This window comes from Lissotriton vulgaris, chromosome 5 (genome assembly GCF_964263255.1).
Source record: "Lissotriton vulgaris chromosome 5, aLisVul1.2, whole genome shotgun sequence".
Taxonomy (NCBI): Eukaryota; Metazoa; Chordata; class Amphibia; order Caudata; family Salamandridae; genus Lissotriton; species Lissotriton vulgaris.
In genome coordinates, this window is record NC_141693.1 from 1,807,987,781 (window position 1) to 1,808,004,336 (window position 16,556).

The 16,556-nt window shown below is 43.0% G+C and overlaps 1 protein-coding gene across 1 annotated transcript in view; it reads left to right on the plus strand.

The window, feature by feature from the left end:
• Nucleotides 1-1,487: 1,487 nt before the first annotated feature.
• Nucleotides 1,488-16,556, plus strand: part of LOC147717245 (keratin, type I cytoskeletal 12-like) — a 32,767-nt gene continuing 17,698 nt past the window's right edge. Inside the window, exons 1-5 of the mRNA XM_086924195.1 lie at nt 1,488-2,219; nt 8,709-8,791; nt 10,334-10,490; nt 12,294-12,455; nt 12,967-13,092. Of these exons, the coding sequence (XP_086780321.1) occupies nt 1,656-2,219; nt 8,709-8,791; nt 10,334-10,490; nt 12,294-12,455; nt 12,967-13,092 (1,092 nt within the window). The 5' untranslated portion in view covers nt 1,488-1,655. The remainder of the gene's footprint in view (nt 2,220-8,708; nt 8,792-10,333; nt 10,491-12,293; nt 12,456-12,966; nt 13,093-16,556) is intronic.

Consider the following 16,556-nt stretch of genomic DNA (forward strand, 5'->3'; position numbering starts at 1 on the left):
AAGCACACAGCGAATATTGCGTCATGGTGAGAGCAAATTTGTGACAATGATGAGATAATCTGGCACAGAGATGGGATATTCAAACATAATTATAGCACATCATATGCATAATTATGCATTTCAGAATGTATATGTGTGTATAGGAATTTGATATTATCGAACTTACATAGCTATTGGGGCACTATAATAGAATAATATGGCACAGAGATGAGGATTTGCAGTATTGTGATATGTTCTGGAACAGTGATACTCAAAGTCTGGCCCGGGGGCCGCATGTGGCCCTCCTGACTTTGCATGCGGCCCCCGGGGCAGCAGCCGCACTGGGTTGCTGTATACTCGACTAACATGAACAGAAAAGTTAAATATACAGCAAGCACTTATTTAAAGGTTAATTGCAGTTAGGGAAATGAAGTAACTAGGCCCTTAACTTTAGGAGCACCTTCAGTTGTAAAGACAGCCACTAGATATACATGGTTTGCTTCCCTACACCCACTTTACTCCCCCGCTGACATCAGTACGGCCCTCGGTCACACCATAGACTAAATTTTGCGGCCCCGGAAAAACGTATGTGGGTACCCATGTTCTGGAACAATAATGAGAAAGAACCCCCACTGTACAATCAAAGAAGAGTAGAGCACAGTTATGTGACATTGCGGCTCTGCACAGGAAAAATCCAGAATCTGCTGTAGCCTACCCTCCTTTCCCCACAGTGGGGAGATGATATGGTACAAAATAAGATATTGTTCTAGATCAAGAAGGCAAATCTAATGGCAGTAGAATCCTAATCCTAACCTCGGTTTGGAGAGGATTTGGATGTCAGGTAGACACGGTTGTTGTTCTCCAGATAAGGTGATGGTTACATGGAAACCCATGCACACAAATGGGGCAGAGACAAAGGATGCAGTGGGGGTTAGCTATCGGATGTGTGGAGTTGTGTTTTTGTAGAGATGAGAGATACACAACAGATAAAGCATGATCGGTAGCATTGCAATTTGTAGAGATATATGCAAACAAATATGTCTGCCTGTTCTTATCTAACCTCATGGCCTAAATTACTGTATTATTAAGTTGTTGACAGTGTTATGGAGCATAGCAAAGAGGCGTAACAAATGGGTATAACAATATCAAGAAACATGGCAAGCCCTGGCACAAAAGCCCCTGAGAAATAGACAGATACATCCTGTGTTTACGTGGCACACCCAAAGCTGCCAGGGTGGTGCCTCTGGCAGCAGGCATGCCACACAGGAGACACAATGGGTGCATTAGGAACAGAGCTGTGTGGGTGATGGCCGAGGGAAATCATGCATTAGAAAGAAAAACAAAAAGTATGGGATTATTCCATGGTATGTGTTAACAGTAGGAGGAACTGATTTGAGAGTCTTGCTCCACAACACCCTCATGCTACCATATCATAACAAACATCTCTAGGGTAGCTGTACAAATTGGCACTCGAAGGTAGTTATTATCAACAATAATATACATGCCATGAGGCAGGAGGAAAAAGTAAGCAAGCAAGTGATTTTCCTCTGCACCCAGCAATGAAAATGTAGACATAGCTGACCCTCCCAGTTCTGTATATAAAGGTCACAAACTGCAGGCACTCACCTGCACTGTGGGTCTCAGATAGTTCCACCTGCCTGCAGCAATCTGACACCATGTCTCATTCTATCCACTCCAACAAATCGACCCTCATACAAAGCAGCAACAGCTCAGGTGGTAGCTTTGGTGGCGGGCGGCTTAGCTCAAGGGGTGGTACCAGTGGTGGCGGCTACATTATGCCTAGTGGGGGGTTCAGCACTTCATCGGGTAGGGTCTTTGCAGGGGTACCGGGTGCACACTTTGATGTTGGTTCTGGTGAAGGCTTTGCTGGTGGCTATGGAGGGAACTTTGGGGGATACCAAGGAGCAGGCTATGGAGGGGGAGCTGGAGGAAACTTTGGCGGTGGAGCATTTTTTTCAGGTGGTGGAAGCTCTGGAGGTTTTGCTGGTGGGGTTGGCGGTCACTACGGAATGGACACTGTTTTCAATGTCAATGAAAAGCAAACCATGCAGAACCTGAATGACCGACTGGCCTCCTACCTGGACAAAGTGCGCGCCCTGGAAGAAGCAAACGAAGAGCTGGAGAGAAAGATCAGAGACTGGTATGAGAAGAACCGTCCAACTACCCCTAACAGGGACTACAGTAAATACTTTCAAATCATTGCAGATCTGCAAAAGCAGGTAAGAATCTTCATTATTTAGGATAACTGCAGCTATAAACTCATGCTAATGCCCAGCAAACCGTGAACACAGTGAACAGCTTTTACTAGTCACCATGGCCATGGGTGTAACCAAATACACCTGCACTAAACGTGTACCTCCAAATCTTCTGGAAATGAGTTTTTCTTATGTACTTAATTTAGGGATGGAAGGGGACTTCTCACTTTCCTTTTATCTATTGCCTACTTTCACCTTTTTTTTTGCTATCCATAATCACATACTACATATGCCGTCTAAATATTGAGTTATTTCACGTTTCATTTTGGGTTAATCAGGCCCATACATACCATTTCACACTGTTTAAAACAAGCTTCTATTTATGTTAGATTTTGTTGCTCAAATATATGGGGTTTGAGTACACAAAATGCTAAGTCTGACTAATATGCCTGGAAATCGTTTTGTTAATCTATATTTATTTTGATAACCTAGATAGTAAAATTTAGTCTCTGGGCACGTTGTGTATTCCGACATAAAACAGTTAATTAGTAGTACAAAGATTTATTTCGATATAATAGTTAATTAATATTTTCCAACGAACAATGCATTTCTTTCTTTTACAAAGCTGTGTACTGTCCCTTAGCTTTAAACATGGTTTCAGGCTCCCACTAAGGCCCTGCCCACATTAATGCGTAGCTATTTATACATTCACAATGCTATTTCCTTTGATTGACAATGAAAGAGTATGGTAATTAACAGTGGCCAACTAGGACAATCGCTAGAATCCCATGACAAGGAAGTTCCAACATGTGAGACAAATAACCAGAAAATATTAATCAAATTAAAATAATTCAATAATTGATAGTTTCAATCGAGACCATAGGTCTGTCACGCCTAGACATTGTCAATACAGGTTGAGGTCAGTGTGTCTAATACAATCCCAGTCCGTAGACATGTGTAAATAGCATCAACATGTTTCACCTTTTTAGTTTAAGAGTCATCACCTCGTTTTTTCCATCAATTTCTCCGGGTACTCTTAGCACAGTTGGCTTAATTTATGATATATGTTTTATTTCGTTCATAACACGTTTGTCAAAGTATACTTTTATGAACAAGATGCAATTAAATAGATCTCATACCTATAAGAAATATATAATTCATTAGTAGATATTTCTTTAGTGGCCCATTCTGGTAGATTTTATTAAAAGATTGACTGGTATCTGAGAAAACACTAAATATGCAGATGGCAGAGGACAAAATGCTTTCATTTCAAGGATGATTAACAGAGTGTGAGTTCCTTTTTTTAGACCCTCTGTGGGGATGTACCATGGTTAAAAAATAGATTTACTTCACTATTAACTCAGGCAAATGTCAGCTATTGTTCACACTCACCTATTTAATCTGCTGGTCCCAATTAACACATATAACATGTTTGCACTTTAGTTGCCTGATTCACAAACTGCAGTTTGAGATACATTTTCTACTAGAAAGTGCTAATCACAAACTTTGTGCATATTTACGCCTTTGCCATTACCTATGCGTGCCAAATTCTCCAGCCCGAATGCGGAGTCTCCAAATACGTTAGCATACATTTTAGTAGTTAATGTAGGTGTGACACAGGGGAAAAGATTTAAAAAGAGGCAGACTTACTCCAAAAGGAAATAGGATTTGGGAAGAAAAAGAGAGGTTTAGGGAGGGCCACGGAGGGGTAAAGAGAGAGAAGTCACCCATCCACACGACTAAGTCAATTTCTATAATCAGGGAATGGAGACATGCAACTTAAACTCTTGTAGTAAATTTACACTCAGAGTTTGTGAATACTGACAAGTAGTATACTTGCTCCAAAGTGTAAATCACTCAAATGAATAAGTTGCCCTTAATGTGCATAGAGAGCTGCATAAGAAGTTGTACATTTCTGTTGAGCACATTGTGGGTCTGCTTAAGCAAGAATGCTTGCAGAGTTATACGTTTACTTTTTCCCTCTGTACTTAATTAGAATTAAAAAAGCATTGGCAAAGCTAATAGGCTTTGCCTATACAAGAGCTATTGGCTTTGTCAATGGGTTTTGCCATTTTGTACACCAGTGTGGCTGCTGTTCAAAATGGCTAAATATTAGTGGCGTGGAGAGACCTAGGGCCTCATTTATGAAAAGTGACGCATCGCTGCGAGAAAACAGCGATGCGTCACTTTTCATTGCGACCTCATTGCGACCCCAATGATGTGTCATATTTACAATATGACGCATCATTGCGCAAGGAATTATAGATACGTATCTGTATGGCGCAAAAGTGACGCATTGCTGGAGTGTGTGACAAAAGTGACGCAACTGCAGCAATGCGTCCTTTCACATAGGGAAAGCCCCATGTGAAAGGGCTTGCGTCAGTCTTACGACTGCTGTGAGGCAGGCGCAAGATTTTGACGCAACAGCGTCCTAAAAGTGACGCAGTGAAATCTCATAGATTTCACTGCGTCACTATTACGAGGCTTTTTGCGGGGGAACGCCCCCTCTGCATACATTATACCTGACGCAGGTATAATGTAGCGCAGGGGTTTACAAAGTGACGCATCTGATTAGAAGCGTCACTTTGTAAATAGTGCGCAACAGGAGGCATGTTTTACGCCGCTGATGCGTCACAAAAAGTGACGCACCGGCGGCGTAAAAGTGACGCACGTCCTCATAAATGAGGCCCCTAGAGTGGAGTGGAGGTAAAGTTTCATAGACTGGATTTGTTGGAGTAGAGTGTCATAGAGTGAATTAGGGGAGAAGAGTGTTGTAGAGTTGACTATAGTAGAGCAGAGCTCAGTGGTTTAGGGGCAGAGAGTGTCATAGAGTGCAGCGTCATAGAGTTCAGTATTGTAGAGTGGAGTGTCAGAGAGTGGAGTGGCGTAGAGTGGAATGGTCTTTCAATTAGAGTTTAGTAGGTTGGAGTGGATTGAGGTAGTGTGGTGGATTGAACTGGAGTAGATTTGGGTGGATTGGAAGGGGTAAAGAGGGTTGGATTGAGTGGAGTGGGGTGGATTGGAGTGGGCGGACTAGATGGGGTGGGATGGATTGAAGTGGGGTTGATTGAAATTGGGTGAGGTGGATTGGACTTGGGTGGATTGGAGTGGGTAGATTAGATTATTTTGGGGTGGGGTGGATTGGATTAGAGTTGGGTGGTTTGGAGTGGGGTAAATTAGAGTGGAGTAGAAGGGGTGGATTGGACTGGACTAGAGGGGTGGATTGGATTGGAATGGGGTGTGCCGGAGTTGGGTGAATTGAATTGGAGTGGGGTGGATTGGACTAGAGTGGGGTGGATTGGATTGGAGTGGGGTGGATTAGATTGCATTGGAATGGTGTGGGGTGGATTGGAGTGTGGTGGGCTGTGTGGATTAGATTTAATATTAGGGACTAAAATGGGGTGGGGTAGGGGGGATTGGATTGGGGTAGAATGGGGTGAATTGGAGTGGGGTGGCCTGATGTGGTTGATTAGACTGGAGTGGGGTGGGTTGAAATAGGGTGTGGTGGATTGGGGTGGGGTAGGAGGGGGTGGTGGATTGGGGTGGTGTGGGGTGGATTGGATTGGGATAGACGGGTGGGGTGAGTTGGAGTGAGATGGACTGGAGTCAGTGGACTGGAGTGGGTGGAATGGAGTGGGGTGGAATGGAGTGGGGTTGAATGGAGTGGGGTGAATTGGAGTGGTGTAGATTGGAGTGCTGTGGGGTGGATTGGAGTGGGGCAGATTGGATTGCAGTGGGGTTTATCGGATTGGGGTGGGGTGAACTGGATTTGTGTGGAGTGGATTAGATTGAGCTGGATTGGATTGGATTGGGGTGGGGTCGGGTGAAGTGGATTGGAGTGGAATGGGATGGGGTTGAATGGATTGGGTGGACTGGATTGGTGTGGGGGATTGGATTGGAGTGGGTTGGTGAGATTGGATTGGAATGGGGTGGATTGGTGGGGTGGAGTAGAGTAGGGCAGATTGAAGTGGTGCTGATTGTTTTGGATTGGAGTGGGGCAGACTGTTTTGGAGTGGAGTGGGGCAGATTGTTTTGGATTGAAGAGGGGCATATTGTTTTAGAGGGGAGTGGGTCAAATTAGTGTGGTGCAAATTGGAGTGGGGCAGATTGTTTTGGATTGGAGTGGGGCAAATTGTTTTGCATTGGAGTGGAGCAGATTGGTATAGGGCAGATTACAGTGGAACAGATTGTTTTGGATTGGGGTGGGGTGGATTGGATTGGAGTGGGGTGGGTTGAGTTGGGGAGGGAGTAGGGTCGATTGGGTTGGGGTGCGGTGCGGTGGATTGGATTGGAGTTGGGTAGATTGGATTAGGCTAGATTGGGGTGAATTGGATTGCAATGGGGTGGGGTGGGGTGGGGTGGGGTGGATTGGATTGAAGGGAGGTGGATTGGATTGGAGAGGAGCAAATTGGCATGCATTGGTTGAATCGGGTGAGGTGGACTGGAGTGGGGCAGATTGGAGTGGGACAGATGGTTTCGGATTGGAGTGAGGCAGATTAGAGTGAGTGGATTAGAATGGGTAGATTGGAGTGTGGCAGATTGTTTTGAATTGCGTGGGTCAGATTGTTTTGGAATGGAGTGGGCGGATTCTTTTGGATTGAATGGGGCAAATTGTTTTGGATTGGAGTGGGGTAGATTGTTTTAGATTTGAGTGGGGCAGATGAAGCGGTGCAGATTGTTTTTTAATGGAGTGGGGCAGATTGGAAAGGGTAGATTGTTTTGGAGTGAAGCAGATTTAGTGGATTGGAGTGTGGCAGATTGTTTGAATTGGAGTGTGACCAATTGGAGTGTGAAAGATTGGTTTGTGGCAGATTGTTTTGGATTGGATTGGGGCAGATTGTTTTGGATTGGAGTGGGGCAGATTGGGGTTGTGTGGGTTGGGAGGACTGGAGTGTGGTGGACTTGAATGGATTGGATTGGGGTGAGTGGTTTGGATTGGAGTGGAGTGGATTGGATTGGTTTGGATTGGGTAGGAAGGATGGTATGGGGTGTGGTGGGGTGGATTGGCGTAGATTGGAGTGAGGAGGATTGGAGTGGGGTGGATTGGGGTGTAATGCATGTTTATGTGCTAAAGCACCATTTCAGAAATTACACATAAAAAAAGAAACAATGTCACTTTGCAATAATAGAATCCTGAGCTTCCAGAACAGTGCCTAAAATCAAAAAATAAAAGAAAACATGAGTGCAAAGTGAGAAAAGAAGACCAGCCAAAATAAAAGAAAGTTAACTATATAAAATAAATCTTTGCAATTGTGCCTGTCTTGCTGGGCATGTTTTTGCCAGTCACACGCCTTCTGTTTGCAGGGCACTAAAAGTTAAAAAGAACATACTAGTACCTCAATCAAGTCCGGAGCAGCAGACAGGCACTGATTAAATTGAAGCAATCAGGGCATGGCCCCTGTACTACAGAGAGGAACGGAAATTATGTGAAACCTCGCATGATGACTTTTGAGGCTGTACAGTGGAGTGACACGCCAGTTAACAAATGGTAAGCAATGGACAGGCTCCAAGCCCTTTTCTGTATACAAGAGAGTCTTGCAAGCAAGACATATGCGCTGGGTGCATTTCCTCGCAGGCTCGACCTTAACAAAAAACAGCCAGGGACAGTTTATGATACCATTTAGTGATGAAAATTTCACGACAAAGAATATGCTGTAGATGTACTTTCAAATGTATTAAAAAAAAGAAAATTCGAAAAAACTTTGGTTAGGCACATTTTAATTTAAGGACCCTTGTATATAGGGCATTCCTATGGCACAATACCTATATGCTGTTTGAGATTGTACACGTTGTCACTAAATCAACTGAAGTTCCACAATGCCTGGCAAGCAAATTAAAGAAGCAAATTCTAACTGTTAGGTGTAGCAAATATTATATTACGAAGTCAGAAGTAAAATGTTCAAAACATCTGAAATTTCTTATTCAGAGAAGAAAAAGTCACATCGTTGTATTGTATTGTTGTGCGCTAGTTTATGTTGATAAGGAAATGGCGAAATTATTATTTTTTAAATGGCAACTAATTTAAATAAAATATTTTTTAAAAGTAAGAAACAGAAAAAATGAAAATACACGACCAAAATAGATTACAGAATTAGAAACCAAATAATAATAAATTATAAAAATATGTACTAATGGTACTTTCAAAATGCTTGATAAAATAAATAATAAAGCCTTTGAGAGATGTCTGTCCGAGGGAACACTGCCTAAAATAGATGAAGGTCTTCTGAATTTGTATTTGGACTAATAAATGACTCTTCCACAGATAAGCCAACATACCAGATAAAAGGATGAAGGCAGGAGAGTGGGAACCATAATAGAAGGGATCCTTTTTTTTGCAGACAGTCTCTTTTTCACTTTTGTTATTAGTCACAAAATGTAATTTGTTTAGCTGTTTAAGTAGCAAACTTCTTATTTGCTGCTATACAACTACCTTTGTTGCACCCCATCTGCAAGCGTGGTCGACCATGCCAACCTACTGATTGCTCTGTTTGTGTTTTCCATTGTCCTGTTAAGATCATCAAAGCCACGACTGACAATGGGAGCGTCGTCCTCCAGATCGATAATGCTCGTCTTGCTGCTGATGACTTCAAGCTCAAGTAAGAAGAGAGGCGTGCAGTCAAAAATAGGAACTGGATCATCTGTCCTCTTTCTAATTCTTTCTTACAGTGAGAGGCTAGACCTTCTGGTAGCAGTAAACTTTAATGTCTGAAGTCAAGGAAACATTTGACAGACTTAGTAACCTCATGCACGCCACAACATACCTCAACGATGTCCTACAACACTTCCTTCTGGTCCCAATAATAGTTCAGCACGGGTGTTTTTCTAAGGCACATCAATTTCCACCCACATATGCGGCCCTGGCACCTCAGTACTGTTCATGCTTGCATTCAACTCTCACAGTTGGCCATCTCCTGATCATGAGTTCTCTGGATGATGAGTTACTGGGATCCACTCATTGCTCGACCAATGCGCATCGCTGCACTTCTGTGACACTGCCTGCTATTCTGCGTTTTGTACCATCACACATAGTTTGGTCAATGCCCCCCAGTCCATATCTGTGGCATTTGTTGACATTCTAGGACTGTTATCCTTACATACAGCTTTGACCGTCTACACCAGCACTGCTTCACAAAGAGCCCTGATACTTCACTTTTGTAAACCAACATGACTGCTCTGCTAACAAAACTTAACTCCGCAACAGCACTGTACTGATCTGCAATGCTTCACATAACTTGTCTATGGTGCCTTAATTCTGTGCCGTATAGGCTGATTTGAAATTCACACCCTACATATACCTGCTTGTGCATATACTACCAGACCAACCTTTGATGATTATCCCACATCTCTGGAAAATGCATATACCATTGGATTTGCACCAGCTCTAGTTCACTGCTTAATATTACCCAACAGACTTAGGGCCTAATTGCGAGTATGGCGGTCCTCGGACTGCCAGACTGGTGGTTGGGCAGTAGTGGCGGTCTTACGACTGCCACATTATGACCCTAGTGGTCGTGCAGCCCTGGGACTGCTGAATACCCCAGGGAACTGCTGTTCACTGGCGGTGGCGCAGTGGTCCAGAGGCATCCATATGCTTGGCAGGACAGCGGTGGTCCCACCAAGCATATTACGAGTTTCCCCTCCGCCTGGTTTTCATAGTGGTCTCTCTTCCATGAAAATCCTGGCAAAAAGGAAACAAAGCTGGCCCTACAGGGCCCCCTTGTGCCCCCGCCCTGTGGAAGCATACATGGGGCATAACATGTGCCCCTCTGTGTGTATGCACCGAAGTTCCAGCACCACATGGACTTTTCTGTCCATGCCGTGCTGGAACTCCTTTTGACGTTCCCGCTGCGGTGGGTATTTTATAGGCACCGCCGTGGGAACACTTAAGGAATCGCTCGCCAATGACCCAAAAAATCATTATATGGCAGGCGGTTCTCGCGGGGTTTTGGCAGTGTCGTGGCGGGGCGATCCCATCTCCGCACCGTCAAACTCGTAATCAGCCCTTTAGCTGATCTAATTATTTTTCATATTTCAAGGATAATGCAAAAAATGTACTAAGGGAAAAGGCGAAGTGAATTATAACATTTATAACAAAAAGTTTCTTCTTCTTTATCCCCTGTCCTATCACATACTTTCAGGTACGAGAATGAGTTAATCCTACGCCAGAGTGTGGAGGCCGACATTAACGGGCTGCGCCGTGTCCTGGATGAGCTGACCCTGTCCAAGTCTGACCTGGAGTCTCAGGTGGAGAGTCTGCAAGAGGAGATCTCCTACCTCAGGAAGAACCATGAGGAGGTAGAGTTCACTGCTGTTGAGCGGTCAGGGCAGAGCAATAGGGCGAGCTAGCCAAGACCTCCAATTCATTTCAACATAAATATCAGGGTTAAAGCAATAAGGGCTTGATTTTTTTTTTTAACTGGACATAATCCGTAATGTACACTCAGCCAAAACATTTAAAGGAACTGAGTGGATGTGCCATGAGTATTTGTTTCCGAATCAAACCCAGCATGCAGGTGGCCAATCAGTGTGCCTCTTTTGGGAGGTGGTGTTTCTAAGTTTCTGTGGCCACAGTGGATGTTCAGTTTTGGTCCATCCTGGTGCATCTGTTAAACTATGAACCCTCCTTCAAGTGAATGTATTCACCAAAAATAGTTTCTATTATCTCTAACTGCTGACATTCTTGAATCTCCTGCTAAAAATCACAGTGTTTACCTGTTCCCTGGTTGCTCCACTGACACAAAGATCACAGTTATAGCCCCTTCCCACTGTACACAAGGCTCTACAAAGGTGTGCGTTAGAGGGCCTTATCCAGTTATTACCAGCCTTCCAGACACTTGAGGTTGGACTACTTTAAACCATCCTCCCAGACTTGATACTCCTTTTAAGGTCTCGCCTATAGAAAGTTGTCTGTTAGCAAAGGGACTTATTGTATCCAACATAGACTTCCACCCCTTTTTTGTATTTTAGTGGCTCTCTTCTCTATCTCACCTCCCAGTTCTTGATTCAACAGCTTTCCTTCCCTTTCTTGTGTTTGTCCTGCTGCTCAGGGACCATTTTGATCTTATTGTGATTTTGTATTTTAATGCGTTATATCCTACACAGTGGACATAAGAGGACTACTTCTTATTTTGATTTCAGCACTGCAACGGACTACATTACTTTCTTTGCTCGCTTCTCATTCCTCCACAACTTAATTATTGTATTTTTTGCGAGGGCCCTGCAGGTTCACTATGCTACCAAGCTGCTTGCCCGCATATGCACAGACCTTCACTCAGCATACTTTTTCATTTTTGAAAGGGCCCAGTAGTTCCACACAGGTTGCAGGCTGCTTGGTTTTTCTGATATGGCCCCCTTATGCACCCCATCACCATGCTCCCGCCCTTCCTCCATAATTGTTTAATTATTATCATTTTGCCAGAACACTGAAAATGGATAGCTGGTTGTCTCCGATTTGCACAGCATTCCCATTTCGTACATACTTTTTTATATTAACATTTAACAACTTCCATCAGTCAACAGAGAACAGTAAATTAAAAATGAAACATAAAGATGGCCGCTGCATACTCGATCACTCAAGGTGGTAGTCTTTGATTGCTTTTCCTGCTGCTGAAACATCATTCAAAGATGGCCACCACGCTTGCACACACGCAGTGGCCATCTAGTAATGCTTTATCTTAAAGGAAAAGAAAAATCATTCAAAGATGGCAGCCATGTCTGTGTACATACATATACACAGTGGCTATCTTTGAAAGGTTTTTGTTTCATTTTAATAAAAATCTTGCAAAGATATACTCCACTCCTGGACGTGCCACTGTCAACTATTGGAAAAGGACATTCAGTAGGTTTCATGAGCAGGACTAATTTTCTTTGACAATGCTTGTCTTGTATAGAAAGCGTCAGAGCCCCTTTTCCATATGTTTCCATCTTTTCATGATAGAGCTCCCTGCAGCTAGGAACTTATCTTACCCTACACTGTACAATGTTGTTAATGTTTGGAAGGGTTTAGGTTCTAGAGTACTCTATGGCATCTTAATGCTTTTGGTGCACCTTTGATATCTCTTTATGGCATCACCGTTTCTGTTTTGATCTGTCATCCAGGAAATGAAGTCCGCCAATCTCAGAGAGCAAGGAGATGTGACCGTAGAGATGGATGCTGCACCAGGGGTTGACCTGCTCAGGAATCTCAGTGAGATGAGATCTCAGTACGAGGCGCTCGCGGACAAGAACCGCAGAGATGCAGAGGAACGATACCTTCACCAGGTGGGCATCTGTTGCATGGTTCTTGATGCCACTACCTTCCCATGGCACAGCTGGGCACATTTACTATTCTAATGCCACTCCTAGCTCTTTCAGAGTTAGAGACGTGCCAAGGTGGAATAATGGTCATGAGATGAAAAGTTTGTCGCTCTACCAGATGATACCAGCCTGCAATGATGACAGGATGGCTAAGTGGGCTGCACGGTCACGTCTAAAACATCTGGAGAGCTAAAAGTCAGGAGTGCGAATCCTGAAAGGTCAACCTAGCCTTCCATTTTCGTGAGATGGATACATTGAGTACCATTAATATGGACCATGACAATGCATGTAATATGCAGCATTTAGAAATGGCAGAAGTGTAGCATGCTACTTATTTAAAACACGTTATATTATTGTTATTATGCATTTTATTGTAGCACTTGTAAGAGAATCAAGCTGTCAAATAAAGGTGGAAATAATTGTAAATGCTGTGAAATTCAGCCTGAAGATTTTCCTTTCCAACACTTTCTTCCAGAGTGCCGAGCTGAAGAGGGAGATCTCGGTTGGGGTGGAGCAGGTGAAATCAAGCAGATCGGAGATCTCAGAGCTGAGGCGCACCTTTCAGTCCCTGGAGTTGCAGCTGCAGTCTCAGCTGGCCATGGTAAGTTACTAACATGTGAAAGGAAGCAACACAATGCGCAGCAAACTCACAAGTGTGTGCTAGGCAACAAGAGCGTGTCCACCAACTGCATGCATGAAACAAGGTTAGAAACAGCACGCAATCAAATAAGTGACAGGTTTTATTTCGTTATTTATTATGTTAATCAGATTATTTCATCTCTGATTCTCTGGTAGATATGTGCACCACCTTTGCCAGTTTTTGTAATCTTTGTACTAATGTATTTTATGGTTGAAAACCTTGTGGATTTTACTTTCGTTCATTAATAAGAATCTTCACGCTCATCTCGTGAATGTTCTCATCAATCTAGACTGGATTGAGGGAACTCGGTATATCTAGCCTCCCCGGAAACACTTGTTTATCAATAACAGCTGGTTAAAAAAGCTGCTGCCCGCCGTGTTGCAAAAGTACCTAAGTCCCCATCTATTTCTCCTCTTTTATGGCCGCTCCACTGACTAACCCTCAAAAGCGCAGTGACATCCTGGCCATAGTCCATTGAGCATTGTTCTCCCAGCGATTGATGGACTTTATAAGGAATACATTATACTGCACAATCAGACACTTTCTACATGACGTCCTACGAAGAATTCCTAAAATTCGGACACTAAAGTTCGATGAGGAAGCCAAGACTTGGAATTCCTTACCAATCTGTCTCTGTTCTGAATAGCGCCCAGAAGCTTCACTGAATGTTACGCTCTATAAATAGCTCACACTGAAATGTAGGTGTTAAACTGCAAGCAAACGGAAATTTAACGGTGATTGTACAAATTTAGGGGCATATTACCAAGCAATAGCGATAATTATAGCTATTGCTTGGTTAGAGACAAAAATTTACCGCTGAGCTGCAGCGATTTTTATCGCAGATAAACCTTGGTATTACCAAGGTTTATCGCAAATGCGATAAAAATCGGCCGCAATGCATGAATATCGCTGAAAAGTCAGCGATATTCATGCATTACCGAGCTAATGCTCTTAGCCATGTTATCCACCTCCCATTGGATAACATGCCTAAGAAGTGCTCAGGGCAGGTGTTAGCTTTTGAAGATATTCGCGCTTAGCGCGAATATCTCCAAAAGTTGGTAATAGGAGATAGCGATGTTAGCGACTGTTTCCAGTCGCTAACATCTTGGCACGCCCACTTTGCATGTCATTAGTGATAAATATCACTGACATGCAAAGTGGGGCCCAAGATGGTCGCTATCTTCTACTAGCTGTCGCTAACTGGTGTTAGCGACAGCTAGGTAATAGGGAGATAATTTTATCTCCGCTTTCTTGGCTTTTAAAGCCAAAAAAGCAGAGATTAACCCCCTTAATAATATGCCCCTTAGTAAACTCGCCAGAGTGGCGGATTTCCTGTTTCCACAACTTTTAAGTTATGGAGGGAACGTTGTTGTTCCATATGTGTGGTTCTGGAAAATGTATAGAATAAACTTGCAGGTTTGTGGGCATTTACAACCAGTTGCAGATAGTTTCCCGCTCTTGAAAGGCACTCACTATTACACCTTTCAAAGGCAGGAGTATTCATATTTGGTGATCTTGCTCGGGACTTACAATGTTTTGGAAGGAGATTCTCTGCCATATTAAGGACGTAGTGGGGTTCCCTGTTCCTTCCTCTCTTATAGTTACTTTGTTAGGCATTAGGTCCTTGACATTGACTGCTATGACATATATGGACTGGCATCTGATCTTACATGTGCTAGGAGCCGTCAGGCAGTCTATAGCTCTATTTTGGAATCCACCGACGCCACATGGTTACCCCACTTATGGCATGTCTTAGCCCTTGAATTACTTGCTGCCCGTATCAATCACACGGATGCTAAATTCACCCGCATCTGGCAGCCGCGTGTACACTATTTTTCCAAGATCGAACATTCCCGACTGGTTCCCCCTAGATTATGAGCTTTACAATTATTTGATGATCCTCTTGAACCTTACTCCAGGGGTCAGCAGCCGGAATCCCCAGCCCCGTCCACTTAATGGAGGAGGCTTTGCCTCTTTCTCCCTTACTAGGCACCCGTTCCCCCAACACAAGGTATTTTCAACGCATCCTTTCTCCCCCCCCTGACGGGAGCTTGTTTTCCCCCTTATCTATTTAAAGTTGAAGACATGCCCTTGCTGCTCTCCGGATTGAAATATTAAACGATTAGAGGACAGTGCGCGTGATTAGTGTCAATAAAACATAGCCGGATATTTACCATTCAAACTCTTTGACAACAACAGAGCCCCATATAACTCTTGGATTATTGGGTACTTCACTTTAGCCTTTCCTGCGGTGAGAGGTGTTGCAGGATAGCCTGTAAAAGGGTTGTAACACATTATTCATCCTTTCACTTCAGCTTGTTTTTTAGTGGATTATTTGGGGGGTGTTGAAAGGTCTTGGCTTTTGTCTTGTAAGTTCTAGCTGAAGCACTGTGCTATTTAAAATAGATCTTGGTCTTATTCTTATGTTTTTTTTCTTTTGACAAGGATGCATGTCTTCAACCTCTTTGATTTTTTTTGTTTGTCATATATTCAATAAACAGATTTGAAACAAAAAAAGGCAGGAGTAATTATCTATCCAGGGCTTGAAGGGTAAAGGAATACCCCAGGGTAGGGATTTTCCCTATAAAAAAATAATGCTGTTCCCTAAATTTTTAAAGTCAGAAATTAATCTCCTTGAAGCTTACCCCTACTTTGATATGACTTCCAAAGACCACTGACATGCCCCGAAATTGTTGACACGTTTAGGTTTCCATGAGTGTTCTCCCAATTGTCTAGTATGCAACAAATCTACATAACATATTATAATCTAAATGTAAACAATGTAGTATTTTGGTTTGTACTTTCAGCGTGGAGAATATCATCGACGTTTATGTAAATATTAGCAAACTTCTGTCTTTTCTGCTGTAAACAAATGTTTGCTTGACCACCCCCTAATAATACCCATTGTATCTCCCCTGTCAATTAACATGTGTTCACAAATATCTGAGAATTATGAATCTGAAACTCAGGATTTGATTTTTATGAATGCAAATTCAAAAGATTGCATGCCTTAGGTCTCCATAAGTGGGTAAAGAATATATTAAAACGGGCCTTGAATGTTTATTAAATTCAGATTTGATCTGGTATCTGAATGTGATTTTGTCTTGTCTGGACATCCTCTTCATAGGACTGATGATTCTGTGGTCTACAATGACTATTATGTTTTTGGAATGATTAATTGAAGAATTTCTCATGCCATGACTTGCACATTCTGTCATATGGCCGCGATACCCGCCACCCCCTCTCAACACACTCCCCAAGGATGGGAAACAGTTCTTGAACCTTTGGAAGGCGGGAAGGGAGTTACCCTTCCCGGCCGTATTTATTAAAATATGAAACTAAATTAAAACATTAAAATAACAGTTTCATATTATGTACAATTTCATTACCACATTGCGATGTTTGGCTAACCTTAACATATTCTC